Source organism: Poecilia reticulata, chromosome 15 (genome assembly GCF_904066995.2).
Source record: "Poecilia reticulata chromosome 15, P_reticulata-male-v2, whole genome shotgun sequence".
Classification (NCBI taxonomy): Eukaryota; Metazoa; Chordata; class Actinopteri; order Cyprinodontiformes; family Poeciliidae; genus Poecilia; species Poecilia reticulata.
In genome coordinates, this window is record NC_088844.1 from 30,609,829 (window position 1) to 30,627,822 (window position 17,994).

General features: G+C 43.6%; 1 protein-coding gene across 2 annotated transcripts; it reads left to right on the forward strand.

Moving 5' to 3' along the window:
• The first annotated feature begins 4,837 nt into the window (after window positions 1–4,837).
• On the forward strand, window positions 4,838–14,795 carry LOC145555134 (NLR family CARD domain-containing protein 3-like). Of its 2 annotated transcripts, XM_081616514.1 has the most exons (4): window positions 4,838–4,949; window positions 7,576–7,707; window positions 8,047–8,166; window positions 12,905–14,795. In XM_081616514.1, the coding sequence occupies exons 2-4, from the start codon at window positions 7,619–7,621 to the stop codon at window positions 14,793–14,795; spliced, it is 2,100 nt and encodes a 699-aa protein (XP_081472640.1). In that variant the 5' UTR covers window positions 4,838–4,949; window positions 7,576–7,618. The 2 variants fall into 2 exon arrangements, with proteins under 2 accessions (XP_081472640.1, XP_081472641.1); XM_081616515.1 differs by lacking the exon at window positions 4,838–4,949 and having other exon boundaries at window positions 6,895–7,707.
• The last annotated feature ends 3,199 nt before the right edge of the window (window positions 14,796–17,994 follow it).

A 17,994-nucleotide genomic window follows, 5' to 3' on the forward strand; every position in this document is an offset into this window, starting at 1 on the left:
CATAAACTCAGAGATAGTTAATTAGTGATAAACTAGAGAACAAAGGTGCCGACTTCATCCGGGAACATCGAAAAGCCTCAGAATCCAACCGGAAGTAAAAACTGGCTGGTTACGTTTCTGCGTGTTTTTCTTCAGATCCTCTTGCTGTTGCGGTTAAATCTATACATTATTACCCATCAAATGGTTAAAAATTCATTTTATTAAAATTTATACATTAATTATCAGAAATCAAAAATGGTATAAAAAAAACGTATTTTTTTACATTTTACTAATTATGTTCTTATTAATAGTAATTTTGAGTTTGACTCTAAATCAAACTCCGTCCAGCTCGACGTGAGTTTTTCTGAGGCTCTTTGTGGGATTTAAACTACCAGACAAACATCAGTGATGACAGATCAATGATTCTGATCAGTTTATACTGAAGACATGAACTGAGCTCTTAGCAAAACATTGTAATATTCTACATATCATGTGAAATTTATATTTTAAATAATTACAAATGATCATTTTTCTTTTCTTTTACAATAATAACCAAAAACAAATGAAAGAAACAGAAACAATCAGTTTTTAGTTTTGATATAATCAGAAAACTTTGTATTAATTTTGGGGTTTAATGATATTATTATTATTATTATTATTATCCATCCATCCATCCATTTTCTTCCGCTTATCCGGGGTCGGGTCTCGGGGGCAGCAGCTTCAGAAGGGAGGCCCAGACTTCCCTCCCCAGCCTCTTCCAGCTCCTCCAGGAACCCCAAGGCGTTCCCAGGCCATAGAGAGACATCGTCCCTCCAGCGTGTCCTGGGTCTCCCCTCCTCCCGGTGGGACCTGAACTCCTCACCAGGGAGGCGTCCAGGAGGCATCCTGACCAGATGCCCGAGCCTCAACTGGCTCCTCTCGACGTGGAGGAGCAGCGGCTCTACTCTGAGTCCCTCCCGGATGACCGAGCTTCTCTCTCTAAGGGAGAGCCCAGCCACCCTGCGGAGGAGGAAACCCATTTCGGCCGCTTGTACCCGTGATCTCGTTCTTTCGGTCATGACCCAAAGCTCATGACCATAGATGAGGGTGGGAACGTAGATCGACCGGTAAATCGAGAGCTTCGCTTTTTGGCTCAGCTCTCTCTTCACCACGACGGACCGGTACAGCGCCCGCTTCACGGCAGACGCTGCCCCAATCCACCTGTCGATCTCCCTTCTTCCCTCATTCGTGAACAAGATCCCCAGATACTGAAACTCCTCCACTTGAGGCAGGACGACCCCCCTGACCCGGAGAAGGCCCTCTACCCTTTTCCGGCTCAAGACCATGGCCTCGGATTTGGAGGCACTGAGCCTCATCCCGGCCGCTTCACACTCGGCTGCGAACCGCTCCAGTGAGAGCTGCAGATCACGATCCGATGAAGCCAACAGGACCACATCATCCGCAAAAAGCAGAGTTGTGATCCTAAGGCCACCAAAACGGATCCCCTCAACACCTCGGCTGGTCAGAGATTCTGTCCATGAAGGTAATGAACAGAATCGGTGACAAAGGGCAGCCTTGGCGGAGTCCAACTCTCACCGGAAACGAGCCCGACTTACTGCCGGCAATGCGGACCAGACTCTGACACCGGTCATACAGGGACCTGACAGCCCGTATCAAAGGGCCCGGTACCCCATACTCCCGGAGTACCCCCCACTGGGCCCCCTGAGGGACATGGTCGAACGCCTTCTCCAAGTCCACAAAACACATGTAGACTGGTTGGGCGAACTCCCAGAACCCTCCAGGACCTGCTGAGGGTGTAGAGCTGGTCCAGTGTTCCACGACCAGGACGAAAACCACACTGCTCTTCTTGAATCCGAGGTTCGACTATCCGACGGACCCTCCTCTCCAGGACCCCTGAATAGACCTTACTAGGGAGGCTTAAGAGTGTGATCCCCCTGTAATTGAAGCACACCCTCCGGTCCCCCTTTTTAAACAGGGGGACCACCACCCCAGTCTGCCAATCCAGGGGAACTGCCCCCGATGTCCATGCGATATTGCAGAGTCGCGTTAGCCAACACAAACCCGCAACATCCAGAGCCTTAAGGAACTCCGGGCGGATCTCATCCACCCCCGGGGCCCTGCCACCGAGGAGCTTTTTGACCACCTCGGCGACCTCGTCCCCAGAGATTGGAGAGCCCAACCCAGAGTCCCCATGCTCAGCTTCCTCAACAGAAGGCATGTTGGTGGGATTGAGGAGGTCATCGAAGTATTCCGCCCACCGGCCCACAACGTCCCGAGTTGAGGTCAGCAGCACCATCCCCACTATAAACAGTGTTGGTGCTGCACTGCTTCCCCTCCTGAGACGCCGGATGGTGGACCAGAATCGCCTCGAAGCCGTACGGAAGTCTGTCTCCATGGCCTCTCCAAACTCCTCCCACGCCCGAGTTTTTGCCTCAGCGACAACCCGAGCCGCATGCCGTTTCGCCCGCCGGTACCCATCAGCTGCTTCTGGAGTCCCACAGGCCAAAAAGGCCCGGTAGGATTCCTTCTTCAGCTTGACAGCATCCCTCACCGAAGGTGTCCACCAACGGGTTCGAGGGTTGCCGCCGCGACAGGCACCAACAACCTTGCGGCCGCAGCTCCGATAGGCCGCCTCGGCAATGGAGGTACGGAACATGGTCCACTCAGACTCAATGTCCCCCACCTCCCCGGAACGTGTTCGAAGTTCTGCCGGAGATGAGAGTTGAAGCTCCGTCTCACAGGGGACTCGCCAGACGTTCCCAGCAGACCCTCACTACACGTTTGGGCCTGCCAGGTCTGACGGGCTTCCTCCCCCACCACCGGAGCCAACTCGTCACCAGGTAGTGGTCAGTGGACAGCTCCGCACCTCTCTTCACCCGAGTGTCCAAGACATACGGCCGCAAATCCGATGAGACGATGACAAAGTCAATCATCGAACTGCGGCCTACGGTGTCCTGGTGCCAAGTGCACATATGGACGCCCTTATGCCGGAACATGGGGTTCGTGATGGACAATCCGTGACGAGCACAGAAGTCCAACAACAGAACACCGCTTGGGTTCAGATCGGGGGGGCCGTTCCTCCCAACCACGCCTCTCCAGGTCTCACTGTCATTGCCCACGTGAGCGTTGAAGTCCCCCAGTAGAACAAGGGAGTCCCCAGGAGGGGCACTCTCCAGTACCCCCTCTAAGGACTCCAAGAAGGGTGGGTAATCTGAACTGCCGTTCGGCCCGTAAGCACAAACAACAGTCAGAACCCGTCCCCCCACCCGTAGGCGGAGGGAGGCTACCCTCTCGTTCACCGGGGTGAACTCCAACGTACAGGCGCCCAAATGGGGGACAACAAGTATGCCCACTCCAGCCCGGCGCCTCTCACCGTGGGCAACTCCAGAGTGGAAGTACGTCCAGCCCCTCTCAAGGAGACTGGTTCCAGAACCAGAGCCATGTGTCGAGGTGAGGCCGACTATTTCTAGCCGGAACCTCTCAGCCTCGCACACTAGCTCCGGCTCCTTCCCCACCAGAGAGGTGACGTTCCACGTCCCAAGAGCTTCTGCAGCCGAGGATCAGACCGCCAGGGTCCCCTCCCTTGGCTGCCGCCCATAGCACAATGCACCCGACCCCTTTGGCCCCTCGGACAGGTGGTGAGCCCATCGGAAGGGGGACCCACGTCTCCTCTTCAGGCTGAGCCCGGCCGGGCTCCGTGGGTAAAAGCCCGGCCACCAGGCGCTCGCCATCGTGCCCCATCTCCAGGCCTGGGTCCAGAGTGGGGCCCCGGTGACCCGCGTCCGGGCGAGGAAAAACGAAGTCCAAAGTTTGTATTCATCATAAGGGGTCTTCGGGCTGCACTTTGTCTGGTTCCTCACCTAGGACCTGTCTGCCCTGGGTGACCCTACCAGGGGCATAAAGCCCCAGACAGCATAGCTCCTAGGATCATTGGGACACTCAAACCCCTCCACCACGATAAGGTGGCAGCCCAATTATTATTATTATTATTATTATTATTATTATTATTATTATTATTATTATTATTATTATTATTATATTAACTCTGAAAATTGTCACCTTAAAACATGTTGGATTTTATTTTCACAAAATCTTGTCAAACTGAACCAGTTAAATCAGGTTCTGGTTCCATCAGAGCTGAACAGAACCTGGATCAGCAGAAAAACAGCAGCAGAGTTCATGTGTTCACACCGGGAGTCACTAGAAGGATTCATGTGTTCACACCGGGAGTCACTAGAAGGATTCATGTGTTCACACTGGGAGTCACTAGAAGGATTCATGTGTTCACACTGGGAGTCACTAGAAGGATTCATGTGTTCACACTGGGAGTCACTAGAAGGATTTATGTGTTCACACTGGGAGTCACTAGAAGGATTCATGTGTTCACACTGGGAGTCACTAGAAGGATTCATGTGTTCACACTGGGAGTCACTAGAAGGATTCATGCGTTCACACTGGGAGTCACTAGAAGGATTCATGTGTTCACACTGGGAGTCACTAGAAGGATTCATGTGTTCACACCGGGAGTCACTAGAAGGATTCATGTGTTCACACTGGGAGTCACTAGAAGGATTCATGTGTTCACACCGGGAGTCACTAGAAGGATTCATGTGTTCACACTGGGAGTCACTAGAAGGATTCATGTGTTCACACGCCAGCAGCTGAACTGGTTCCCTCCCAGTCTGACCAGTTATGCAGCAGGAAGCCACCAGCAGCTCTGGGCTCATTTCTCCTCATGAAGACTTTTATCAACCTGCTGCAGACCTTCTACTTCCTGGTTCTGCTGCTGTGGAAGAGGAAACTACAAACCAGGAGAAATGTGATGTCATCAGTTAAGCAACAATCCTTAAATTTACTTTCAGTTTGAATTTGCGTTGATCAGGAGTGGCTCCAGTCCGGTTCTACTGTGGTTCTGTTGGGTCTCAGTCTGTTCAGATGATCCTCAACTCTTTGGACCGTTTGAACAAACTGTAAGTTTGTTTTGTTTCCTACTTGAACTTTGTCTTAAGGAACTTTTCTGCTCGTTTCTCTCTGATGTTTGGAGAAAATGTTCACTTCTGATTCCAGCTCAAATTTCATCTCTGCTGGTTGGAGGTTAAACTACATGATTATTAGATTATTGATTAACTGGAATCAAACATCATGATGATCATCTGATTTTCTTTGGTTTCTTCTCTGAACAAACTGCTTCTTGTTTTTATTTCCTGGAATCAAACTTGTTTCCACCATTAAAGTTAGAGACAACAGCCTCCTGCTACTTCCTTTCAAAAATAAAATAACATTATTGTTAAAATTTGGTTTATTCAGTTAGATTGTTAAATAGTTTACCTCTGATAAATAGTTTATTACAGATAAACTATTTAATAATCAGATATTCCACTTGTAGAGTTTGATTGAACATCAGGAACTATTTTATTTCATAGACTGAATCATAGACATAATATAGAGTAGACCCCGCATTGGCTGCTCCGGCGCAGGAAATACGGCGGCCATCTTGGAGAGGTCGTCCCTCCTACTTTGCTCAACCAAACAGCAGAAGATGCCTCAGCACTGAGGATATTGTTGTTCGGATCGATGGACTATTGATGTGAGGCTCCACAGACAACATTTCACAAGTAAGATGGACATATTATTGTGTATATATTGTGATTAGAATATTACTTTACTGTATTTATGTCCACCGGCGAGATACCAGCTAATATTAGCTACAGTGTTGGTGTAATACGGGTTCAGCCGCTATGAAGGATAACTGAGATTCTGTAAATCTAAAATAATTAATTATTCTCTAACATTGACTTAGATTATCTGATACAAGAGCCTATATTAGAAATGAAACAATATAACATATATTATAAAACTTATATTATGTGTCATAACATTCACCAGCAAAGTTTACACAGGTGGTAAAGACTATTATTTATATGTAATTCTTTCACTAGTAAGATACATCCCAAATCTTTCGTTTTTGTTTTGAAAGTTTCATAAAGACACGATGTGAGGAAGAAGAGAGAGAATCTATAAAGAGAGACGGATTCACTGCAGGATGAATCTCACATTGGATTTTGGACTCAATCTCAGCTGCTGAATCTCTGAAGCTAGAACTAGTCGGCTGGAACACACACACACACACACACACACACATATATATATATATAAAAAATAAAAAAATTCCCTTCTCCTCACCCTCCGCGGGTGGTCTGTTTCATCCTCTGAGCTCGGGTCCTCTACCAGAGGCCTGGAGCTTGAGGGTTCTGCGCAGTATCTATATATATATCTACTCTCTCTCTCTCTCTCTCTCTCTCTCTCTCTCTCTCTCTCTATATATATATATATATATATATATATATATATATATATATATATATATATATATATATATATTATTCAGTATTAATAATTTATTTATGCCATTATTAATCATTATTTATTTGTGTTTGCATAGTTATATAAATATGTATTGATATTACTAAATGATTTATTAAATTATGAATGGCTGTGTGCTTTGTAATACATCAATATCAGAATATTCCATTCCTATTCTATTGTTATAGCCACTGAGCTTATTTAAATATGCTGAACTATGTATTAAAAACATACTTAAAAAATACAATTGTTTATAAATGTAGCTTTGGTAGATGTTTGAATATGGTTTCCAGTAACACAAAAGCATGTTTTGATCAAATAAATGCGCTGATACGTCATTGTGGTGCTAAACACATAACGCTGACTGGAGCGGTGTACCGCTCCAAGATGGCCGCCCTAAATCTCGTCAGCGACAATAGACGAGAGCGGCCATGAGGGTCTATACTTATATTATGTCTATGGACTGAATCAGTGAATGTAATGTAGCTCCATGTCTCCATCTGGTGGACTGATGGTAGAAGTGCAGGTTAAATCAGTGAATGTAATGTAGCTCCATGTCTCCATCTGGTGGACTGATGGTAGAAGTGCAGGTTGAATCAGTGAATGTAATGTTGCTCCATGTCTCCATCTAGTGGACTGATGGTAGAAGTGCAGGTTGAATCAGTGAATGTAATGTTGCTCCATGTCTCCATCTGGTGGACTGATGGTAGAAGTGCAGGTTGAATCAGTGAATGTAATGTTGCTCCATGTCTCCATCTAGTGGACTGATGGTAGAAGTGCAGGTTGAATCAGTGAATGTAATGTTGCTCCATGTCTCCATCTGGTGGACTGATGGTAGAAGTGCAGGTTGAATCAGTGAATGTAATGTTGCTCCATGTCTCCATCTAGTGGACTGATGGTAGAAGTGCAGGTTGAATCAGTGAATGTAATGTTGCTCCATGTCTCCATCTGGTGGACTGATGGTAGAAGTGCAGGTTGAATCAGTGAATGTAATGTTGCTCCATGTCTCCATCTAGTGGACTGATGGTAGAAGTGCAGGTTGAATCAGTGAATGTAATGTTGCTCCATGTCTCCATCTGGTGGACTGATGGTAGAAGTGCAGCAGCTGATGCAGCTTCCTCTGATATGAAGCAGAGAAGAAGAGCCAATCAGAGGAGGAGCAGCTGATCTGTTTCCAGCTCTAATGATGTAAAGATGATCAGAGCTGATGAATGATGTGTGTTTCCTCTGCAGGTGAAGCTAGAAAGTGTGTGTGAGCTGAAGTGAATTCAGCAGCATGGATCAGTGTGAGGACAGAGAGGAGGGAGTCCCTCCCTCTACAACCACTCTGTGTGGGGAAGATGAGAGCCGGAGCAAAGGTCAGAGGTGAGGTCACCATCTCTAAGTGTCCTTTTCACACAGCGTTCACTACATCAGGCCCAAACAGACGTGGTGATGAAGCTGCTGCTCCTCTTTGCTGCTTCATCCAGACTGAACAGAGCAGCTCAGCCTGGTTCAGTGTTTCTTCCTGACAGCAAGTCAGTGATGCAGGAGCAGCTGAGTGACAGCAGCCTGTTGTTAGAGCTCTGGGCTGCAGGAGGACACAGATGGAGAGAATCAGCAACTTCAGCCCGGTTCTGGTCCAGATGGGTCCATGATGGAAATGCTGGCTGGTATGTAAACAGAACCTCACAGAATGGGTTTTAATCCTCATGTTTCTGTCAGGATCCATCAGAGACTCAAACCAGAACCAGAGCCAGAACCCAGCTGTGTGTCCTTTAAGAGCGACAGGTCAAGGGATCCTAACCCTGACTTTAAATCTCCTGGATCTCCACCGTCAGAGAGGTGAGCTGTTTCTACCTGCTGTAACTGTTCTGTTTATATCAGTCACATGGTGACAGAATCATTGTGGCCATGTGACACATACCAAATTCTGTGATCATGGGAGCATTAGAGCGAATTTCATAAAGTCAGGCTATTTTTCTGTTCATATGAATTACATAAGTGATATTATGGAACATATTCTCATGGAGACAAAGAAATCCAGCTGGGTCGATGGTACCACAACATTTACTAAAAGCATTTCAACATATAAAACAGATCTTTTTAAATTCACAGTCTGTACCTAGGGCTTCTACACGTCCATCTAGTTAAATTCAAATTCAAAAGTAGTGTATTGATCCCAAAGGGACATTAAATATTATTGTAACTCATTTAAAGAGTTAATGGCAATTGCTTTGAGAAGAAAGTTCTCTGTATTGCAGTGAATTTGCAGAAGCTGCTGCCTGAAGACACTCTGTTTATTGATGATAGTCTCACAAAGAGGTTGTTCTGGGTTGTACATATTTTTTTAAAGTAAAATCTTTCTTCGCACCATAATTTCCAGTGGCTCCATAGACATCCTTAGAACAGAACCAAAAGAGAATTAGAACCAGCCTTCTTTATCAGGTTGTGGAGCCTATTTAGGTCCCTGGCTCCAACAGATGACAGCAGAAGAGATTGTGCTCTGAAAGCTCAACCTCTTGCATCATACCTTGAAGGATTTTTGCTTCCTGGAGAAGTACAGTCTGCTCTGTCCCTTTTTATAAACAGCTTCACTGCTGTGTCTCCAGTCCTGTCTGTCTTTCAGGTGAACATCGAGGTACAGTATTTATATTTTTGAACCAGCTCCATTTCTTCTCCCATAATGGAAATAGGGTTTGAACTAACCTTGTTTCTCCTGAAATCTACTATCTACTCCTTTACTTTGTTCACATTCAAGATTAGATGATTGTTCCCACACCATACATAATACAAAGCGTAATCTGTACTCAGCCTCTTGTCCATCTCTGATAAACCCAACAACTGCAGAGTCATTTGAATATTTCTGTAGATAACAAAAGTCAGACTTGTGCTGGAAGTCTGAAGAGCACAGAGTGAAAAGGAATGGTGAGAGTTCATTGCCCTATAGTACTGTACTGCTCCTGTGTTGCTGACCACCTGGTTGGACATACAGTTCTATTCTTAAGAAGTGAATCGAACAGAGGTCTCAACACCTGATCTGGTGTTTCCATGACAAACATTTAACCATCTTTCATTCTGGCCAGTTATTGACACAATTACTGAACACTTACTGTTGATGAATAAACTACATCTACAGGTCCTTCTAAAAAAATTAGCATATTGTGATAAAGTTAATTATTTTCCATAATGTAATGATAAAAATTAAACTGTTATATATTTTAGATTCATTGCACACCAACTGAAATATTTCAGGTCTTTTATTGTTTTAATACTGATGATTTTGGCAAACAGCTCATGAAAACCCAAAATCCCTGTCTCAAAAAATTTGCATATTTTATCCGACCAATATAAGAAATGTGTTTTAATACCAAAAAAGTCAACCTTCAAATAATTATGTTCAGTTATGCACTCAATACTTGGTCAGGAATCCTTTTGCAGCCTTCAATGTGGCATGGAGGCAATCAGCCTGTGGCTCTGCTGAGGTGTTATGGAGCCCAGGATGCTTCGATGGCCTTAAGCTCATCCAGAGTTTTGGGTTTTGGTCTCTCAACTTTCTCTTCACAATATCCCACAGATTCTCTATGGGGTTCAGGTCAGGAGAGTTGGCAGGCCAACAGTAGCACCATGGTGAGTATACCAGTGGTTTTGACACTGTGAGCAGGTCGTGCTGAAAAATGAAATCTTCATCTCCATAAAGCTTTTCAGCAGATGGAAGCATGAAGTGCTCCAAAACCTCCTGATAGCTGCTGCATTGACCTGCCCTTGATAAAACACAGTGGACCAACACCAGCAGCTGACATGGCTCCCCAGACCATCACTGACTGGGGGTACTGGACACTGGACTTCTGGCCTTCTGGCATTTCCTTCTCTCCAGTCTTCCTCCGGACTCTGGCACCTTGATTTCCGAATTACATGAAAAATTTGCTTTCATCTGAAAAAAGTACTTTGGACCACTGAGCAACAGTCCAGTGCTGCTTCTCTGTAGCCCAGGTCAGGCGCTTCTGCCACTGTTTCTGGTTCAAAAGTGGCTTGACCTTTGACCTGGGGAATGAGGGACCTGTAGCCCATTTCCTGCACACGCCTGTGCACGGTGGCTCTGGATGTTTCTACTCCAGACTCAGTCCACTACTTCCCCCAAGGTCTGGAATCGGTCCTTCTCCACCATCTTCCTCAGGGTCCGGTCACCTCTTCTCGTTGTGCAGCGTTTTCTGCCACACTTTTTCCTCCCCACTGAGGTGCCTTGATTCAGCACTCTGGGAACAGCCTATTCGTTCAGAAATGTCTTTCTGTGTCTCACCTCTTGCTTGAGGGCATCAATGATGGCCTTCTGGACAGCAGTCAGGTCAGCAGTCTGACCCATGATTGTGGTTTTGAGTAATGAACCAGGCTGGGAGTTTTAAAAAGCCTCAGGAATCTTTTGCAGGTGTTTAGAGTTACTTTGTTGATTCAGATGATGAGGTTAACGGCTCGTTCAGAGAACCTTTTCATGATATGCTAATTTTTTGAGACGGGATTTTGGGTTTTCATGAGCTGTTTGCCAAAATCATCAGTATTAAAACAATAAAAGACCTGAAATATTTCAGTTGGTGTGCAATGAATCCAAAATATGTGACGGTTTAATTTTTATCATTACATTATGGAAAATAATTAACTTTATCACAATATGCTAATTTTTTGAGAAGGACCTGTATATATTTAAGCAGAATCAACTAAATTTCTGCTATGAACCCTAAAATAGAATGGTGGTTTGAAAAAGTACTCATACCCTCTGAACTTTTTCATGTCTTGTCACATTACAACCACAGATATAAATATATATATATATTAATTTTATGAGAAAGATCAACACAAAGTGACATAAAATGGTGAAGGATAGAAAGAAAACTATACAACTAAAAAAGTGACAAATAAAAAAACCGACATGTGGTGTGCAAAAGTATTCAGAGTACAATAAATTGCCTTCAGAAGTTGCCTGATGGCTGCTAATGACTAAATAGAGTCCACCTGTGTGACATCTAATCTCAGAACAAATCCAGCTGCTCTATGACGCCTCAGAGATTCAGAGAATAATGTGGAGAAAAAAGCATAATGGAGTCCAAGGAGGACACCAGACAGACCAGAAACAAAACTGATCTGTCTGTCAAAAGGTGCATTCACACTGCATTCTCAAGTGACCTAATTCCGATTTTTTTTTTACTTAATGCGACCTGTATCTGGTCTTTTGATGGCATTGTGAACAGCACAGGTCAGATTCTTTTTCGAATGGGACCCATAACCGATATGTATCCGATTCAAATGCGACCATAACGTTCAGGCCGTATTCATCCGAACTGAAGGTCACTGATTCTCAACAAATCTCACTATTATGTGTCCTGATACGCGCAAGCGAGAAGAAAAACAACAACCATGACGAACTATATGAGGATTAAGTTGTTAATATGCTGCTCTGGTTGGACAACAACTTCAAATATGTAAGCTAAGCTCCACCGTTAGCTTCCATGTTTACTTCCGGAAACACTGAGCTCTTCTTTTTATGGCGGTTGGCAGAACACTGAGAACGCTGACGCTATAGCGCCCTCTACTGCGCATGCGGGACACTTTCAGGTCGTTTGCTTGTTCACACTGAAAAACATTGAAGACATCAAAACACACAGTCTAACCCTAATTTAGCCATAAGCAACTCTAAACAGGTGGGTTTTAAGTTGAGATTTAAAGGCACCCAGTGTTTCAGCTGTTTTACAGTTTTCTGGAAGTTTGTTCCAAATCTGTGGTGCATAGAAACTGAATGCTGCTTCTCCTCATTTGGTTTTGGTTCTGGGGATGCAGAGCAGAACCAGAACCAGAAGATCTGAGGGGTCTAGACGGTTGGTACAACAATAACAGATCTTTAATGTATTGTGGTGCTAAACCGTTCAGTGATTTATAAACTAACATCAGTATTTTAAAGTCTATTCTCTGAGCTACAGGGAGCCAGTGTAGGGACTTTCAAACTGGTGTTATGTGCTCTATCTTCCTGGTTTTAGTGAGAACGTGAGCAGCAGCTTCTGGATCAGCTGCAGCTGTTTGATTGAATTATTAGTCAGACCTGTGAAGACGCTGTTGCAGTAATCAATGCGGCTAAAGATAAACGCATGGATGAGTTTCTCTAGATTATGCTGAGACATAAGTCCTCTAATCCTGGAGATGATTTAATGCAAAGACAGAACTTTTAATTGACTTTTAAAGCAACTTTTAGAGCAACTGTGTATTAAAAGTGTAATTATTTACCAAATGACACTTCATGACAACAGTCATAGACATTCATAAAGACTCCTTCATGTTTATGACAGTGTCATGTCAGTCTTATGCACACTCCGTCAAAAAAGTGTTACCTAAATTTCTTAATTTTTTTAATCGGTCTAATCCCAGAAAAATATCTTGTCCATTCCAATGGACGTGGGATCTGAAGGGTCTAAAATGTCTACTGGCAGTATTGTGTTCATTTTGTGCTTTGTTTTTAAACTTTAAGGACTTGAGATGAGAAACTCTGTGATTTTATATGTGAAAATTGTTGCATGAATATTTTCTGGTTCCTCCACAGGTTGGAACGGCAGATCTCAGAGGTTCCCTGTGGCCAGCAGCATCAAACACAGATGGACACCAAATTTATAGAACATTGTGCTACAATTTGTCAGCAAAATTTTAAATCTAGTCTGAAAAAGAAATTCCAGTCTGTGTTTGAGGGAATCGCTACAGCAGGAAGTCCAACCCTTCTGAACCAGATCTACACAGAGCTCTACATCACAGAGGGAGGGACTGGAGAGGTCAATGATGAACATGAGGTGAGACAGATTGAAAGAGCATCCAGGAAACCACACAGACCAGAAACAACAATTAGACAGGAAGACATCTTTAAACTCCCACCTGGAAGAGATCCACCAATCAGAACAGTGATGACAAAGGGAGTGGCTGGCATTGGGAAAACTGTCTTAACACAGAAGTTCACTCTGGACTGGGCTGAAGACAAAGCCCACCAGAACATCCACTTCATATTTCCATTCACCTTCAGAGAGCTGAATGTGCAGAAAGAGAAAAAGTTCAGCTTGGTGGAACTGATTCATCACTTCTTTACTGAAACCAAAGAAATCTGCAGCTTTGAACACTTCCAGGTTCTGTTCATCTTTGATGGCCTGGATGAGAGCAGACTTCCGCTGGACTTCCACAACAAGGAGATCCTGACTGATGCTACAGAGTCCAGCTCAGTGGATGTTCTGCTGACAAACCTCATCAGGGGGAAACTGCTTCCCTCTGCTCTCCTCTGGATAACCACACGACGTGCAGCAGCCAATCAGATTCCTCCTGAGTGTGTTGGCATGGTGACAGAGGTCAAAGGGTTCAATGACCCCCAGAAGGAGGAGTACTTCAGGAAGAGATTCAGAGATGAGAAACAGGAGAGCAGGATCATCTCCCACATGAAGACATCACGAAGCCTCCACATCATGTGCCACATCCCAGTCTTCTGCTGGATCACTGCTACAGTTCTGGAGGATGTGTTGGAGACCAGAGAGGGAGGAGAGCTGCCCAGAACCCTGACTGAGATGTACATCCACTTCCTGGTGGTTCAGACCAAAGTGAAGAAGGTCAAGTATGATGGAGGAGCTGAAACAGATCCACACTGGAGTCCAGAGAGCAGGAAGATGATTGAGTCTCTGGGAAAACTGGCTTTTGATCAGCTGCAGAAAGGAAACCTGATCTTCTATGAATCAGACCTGACAGAGTGTGGCATCGATATCAGAGCAGCCTCAGTGTACTCAGGAGTGTTCACACAGATCTTTAGAGAGGAGAGAGGGCTGTACCAGGACAAGGTGTTCTGCTTCGTCCATCTGAGTGTTCAGGAGTTTCTGGCTGCTCTTCATGTCCATCTGACCTTCATCAACTCTGGAGTCAACCTGATAAAAGAAACACAAAAACAATCTTCTTTTGCCTATGCATTTTTGCGTCATCACATTGTTTTGAACAACTCTGATGTAAATAATCTCCATCATAATGCTGTTGACCAGGCCTTACAGAGTCCAAATGGACACCTGGATCTTTACCTCCGTTTCCTCCTGGGACTTTCACTGCAGACCAATCAGAGTCTCTTACAAGGTCTGCTGACACAGACAGGAAGTAGCTCACAGATCAATCAAGAAACAATTCAGTACATCAAGAAGAAGATCAGTGAGAATGTGTCTGCAGAGAAAAGCATCAATCTGTTCCACTGTCTGAATGAACTGAATGATCGTTCTCTAGTGGAGGAGATCCAACAGTCTCTCAGTTCAGGAAGTCTCTCCACAGATAAACTGTCTCCTGCTCAGTGGTCAGCTCTGGGTTTCATCTTACTGTCATCAGGAGAAGATCTGGATGAGTTTGACCTGAAGAAATACTCTGCTTCAGAGGAGGCTTTTCTGAGGCTGCTGCCAGTGGTTAAAGCCTCCAACAAAGCTCTGTAAGCACACAGACTTACTTTATTTTTAATAGAGAGAATTCTGCTAATGATTAGGTAAATATTGTTGATGTTGCTTCAGTTCATTTTTGGTGTGCAACCTTAGGGTCTGGTTTGTCTTTTAATAACTGTAAATAATTGCTTAAGGGCATTCTTGACAAAACTAGTAATTTAGATCAAACTTACTAATCCAAAGTACCACCTAATGATCAGAAAAATGTTACCCACATAGTTCAGTCTCAGTTAATGTTTAAGAATACTGCCTCTGTCATTGTGCAAGACACTTCACGATACTTGCCTGCTGGACATGGTCAATAGCGCAGATGATGCAATATGACAGTTTTGCTTGTATCACACTGTGCCATGGCAGCTGTAACTACAATCCAGTAGCTTGCCATCATCAGCATGTGCTTGAATCAAAGTCACTGATTTAATTGTAAAGCATCTTTGTGGGTCCTGAAAAGCACTATGCATGTCTGATGTTTTTTCATACTAAATTTAAATAGGTGTTTTGAGGAGCAAGGCACCACACATCAATTGAATAAATACAAAATTCTCTCAAATACACGTTTATCATTATCAAAAATAATTCAACTTTAAAGTTAACAATTTAATCAACAAACTCGTTAAGTTAGTAACAATCAAATTAACTACTAAATAAGATGAAAGAATGAGGAAACCAACAAACTAAGAGTAGTGTTAAAATTATGAAATTATGTCAGAGTCCACTACAAGCCCTAGTAAAAAAAAGTATACTTTAGTATATTAAATTTTAACATACTTTAGTATACTTTGATTAATGTACTTAAACTGTACTATTTTGGTACAACTTTTTTGCTCTTAGTATATTTTTAATAGTATTTAAATAGTGTTAATTTAAAATTTTTAGTATACTTCAACATACTTTTTTGGAACAACTTCAAGAAGTACTTAGTATACTTTAAGTATGCTTTTTTATGTAGTATTCAAGAGCTTGATTAGTATATTTTGTGTACTAATTCTGTCATTATATTAAAAATACACTTTTAATATACAAACAGGATTCCAAAAAAGTTGGGACACTAAACAAATTGTGAATAAAAACTGAATGCAATGATGTGGAGGTGCCAACATCCAATATTTATTCACAATAGAACACAAATCACAGATCAAAAGTTTAAACTGAGAGAATGTATCATTTTAAGGGAAAAATATGTTTCAAAATTTCATGACGTCAACAACTCCCAAAAAGTTGGGACAAGGCCATTTTTACCACTGTGCGGCATCTCCCCTTCTTCTTCCAACACTCAGACGTCTGGGGACAGAGGAGACCAGTTTCTCAGGTTTAGAAATAGGACTGCTCTCCCATCAAGCCTCTAATTGTTCAATCGTCTTGGGCCTTCTTTGTCGCACCTTCCTCTTTATGATGCGCCAAATGTTCTCTATAGGTGAAAGATCTGGACTGCAGGCTGGTCATTTCAGTACCCGGATCCTTCTCCTACATAGCCATGATGTTATGGTTGCTGCAGAATGTGGTCTGGCATCATCTTGTTGAAAAATGCAGGGTCTTCCCTGAAAGAGATGACGACGTCTAGATGGGAGCATATATTGTTCTAGAACCTGAACATAGTTCTCTACATTAATGGTCCTTTCTAGACATGCAAGCTGCCCAGGCCACCAGCTCTCATGCAACCCCATACCATCAGTGATGCAGCTTCTGAACGGAGCGTTGATAACAACTTGGGTTATCCTTGTCCTCTCTGGTCCGGATGACATGGCGTCCCAGTGTCCATAAAGAACTTCAAACCGTGACTCATCTGACCACAGAACAGTCGTCCATTTTGCCTCAGTCCATTTGAAATGACTCCTGGTCCTGTGCAAACGGCTGAACTTGTGGAGCTTAGAAATGGCTTCCTCTTTGCACTGTGGAGTTTCAGCTGCAGCGGCGGATAGATTGTGTTCACTGACGCTGCTTTCTGGAAGTATTCCTGAGCCCAGGCTGTTATTTCCTTGACAGTGGCATTCCTGTTTGAGGTGCAGTGACGTTTCAGGGCCCGGAGATCACGAGCATCCAGTAGTTTTATGGCCTTGACCTTTACGCACAGTGATTGTTCGAGATTCTCTCGATCTTTTTAGGGTTAACATTTAGGGTTATGATCTTTTTATCATCAACCATCATTTACGGTTGATGATAACTTAACCCTTAGGAGTCTGAGGTCTAAATGGGCATCCCGGCGCTACCGTGCTCTGTATCGGAAGGGCTCATCGCTCTGACTGCATGTTAAATGTATTTTATATAATTGTCATAAACAAAAGCTAAGGAGTTGCCTAAAAATAATTTCATACTCCGTATAACACAAACGCATCAACACACTTATTGACTCACCTTGTGCCGAATCGCTGCCTCTGTTCTCAGCCTGTTCCCGTAGCAGTGGATTTCCTCCGGCATTATTTTCCTCCAACAAATTATTCCACTGAACGAACCATGTACTCTCCCTTTTAACCTCCGTCTTCCCATTTCTGACACTGGATCTTTAATATTCTCAAGCTTTGAAATAGCAGGTAGCTACAAACCGCTAAGATTTGGCTACAGTCGGCTGTTGCCTTCATATCAGCAAGAAAATGAAAAAACTAAGCACTGGATGGTACCGGCTAATTACTGGACACAACAGCACACCAAAAAACTCAACTGTTGTACCAGTAGCTCGCAGATGTTTTAAGTTTTGCGTCTTTTTCATGGTACAGATCTTGCAGTTATCGTTAAAAACAATAGGAGCAAACGGGACCCGGAACCAATCTATGTGGCAAAAATTTTAACGGAAATACGTCACGACCACTCGTGGCAAAAAGGTTATTGATGTGTCAATCAGCTCTGCTGTAGTCTTCAGTCAAGAAATAACACAGGAGGATGAGGGCTGCATTCAGTTCCCAGTGAAGTCTATAGTCAGGAAGCTGAAGCTGTACAGAAAAGTAAGGAAAAAGAAAAACCTAAAGGGCGACTGGCCGTAACAAGCATGTTTTATGATTTTTTTTATGTAATTTAGTGAGAAGAGTGGAAAAGAAGATCCCATAAACCTTTTCATACCAAAGGCTCTACAGTATGTTTGTGCCCAACCCTTTTGAAGGATTAAGTCCTCTAAAGGCAATATAAGGCTGTGTAAAATAAGACAGTTCCATTAATCTTTCTAAGAAGAAAATTGCTGACTGGATAGAAAAAAACATGAGAT

Bases quoted from the DNA above. Each gene is read 5' to 3' on its own strand.
- LOC145555134 (XM_081616514.1), top strand. From the start codon at position 7,619: ATGGATCAGTGTGAGGACAGAGAGGAGGGAGTCCCTCCCTCTACAACC. The intron at 7,708-8,046 runs GTGAGGTCACCA...TGTTTCTGTCAG, and splicing joins AGCCGGAGCAAAGGTCAGAG to GATCCATCAGAGACTCAAAC. The intron at 8,167-12,904 runs GTGAGCTGTTTC...GTTCCTCCACAG, and splicing joins GGATCTCCACCGTCAGAGAG to GTTGGAACGGCAGATCTCAG.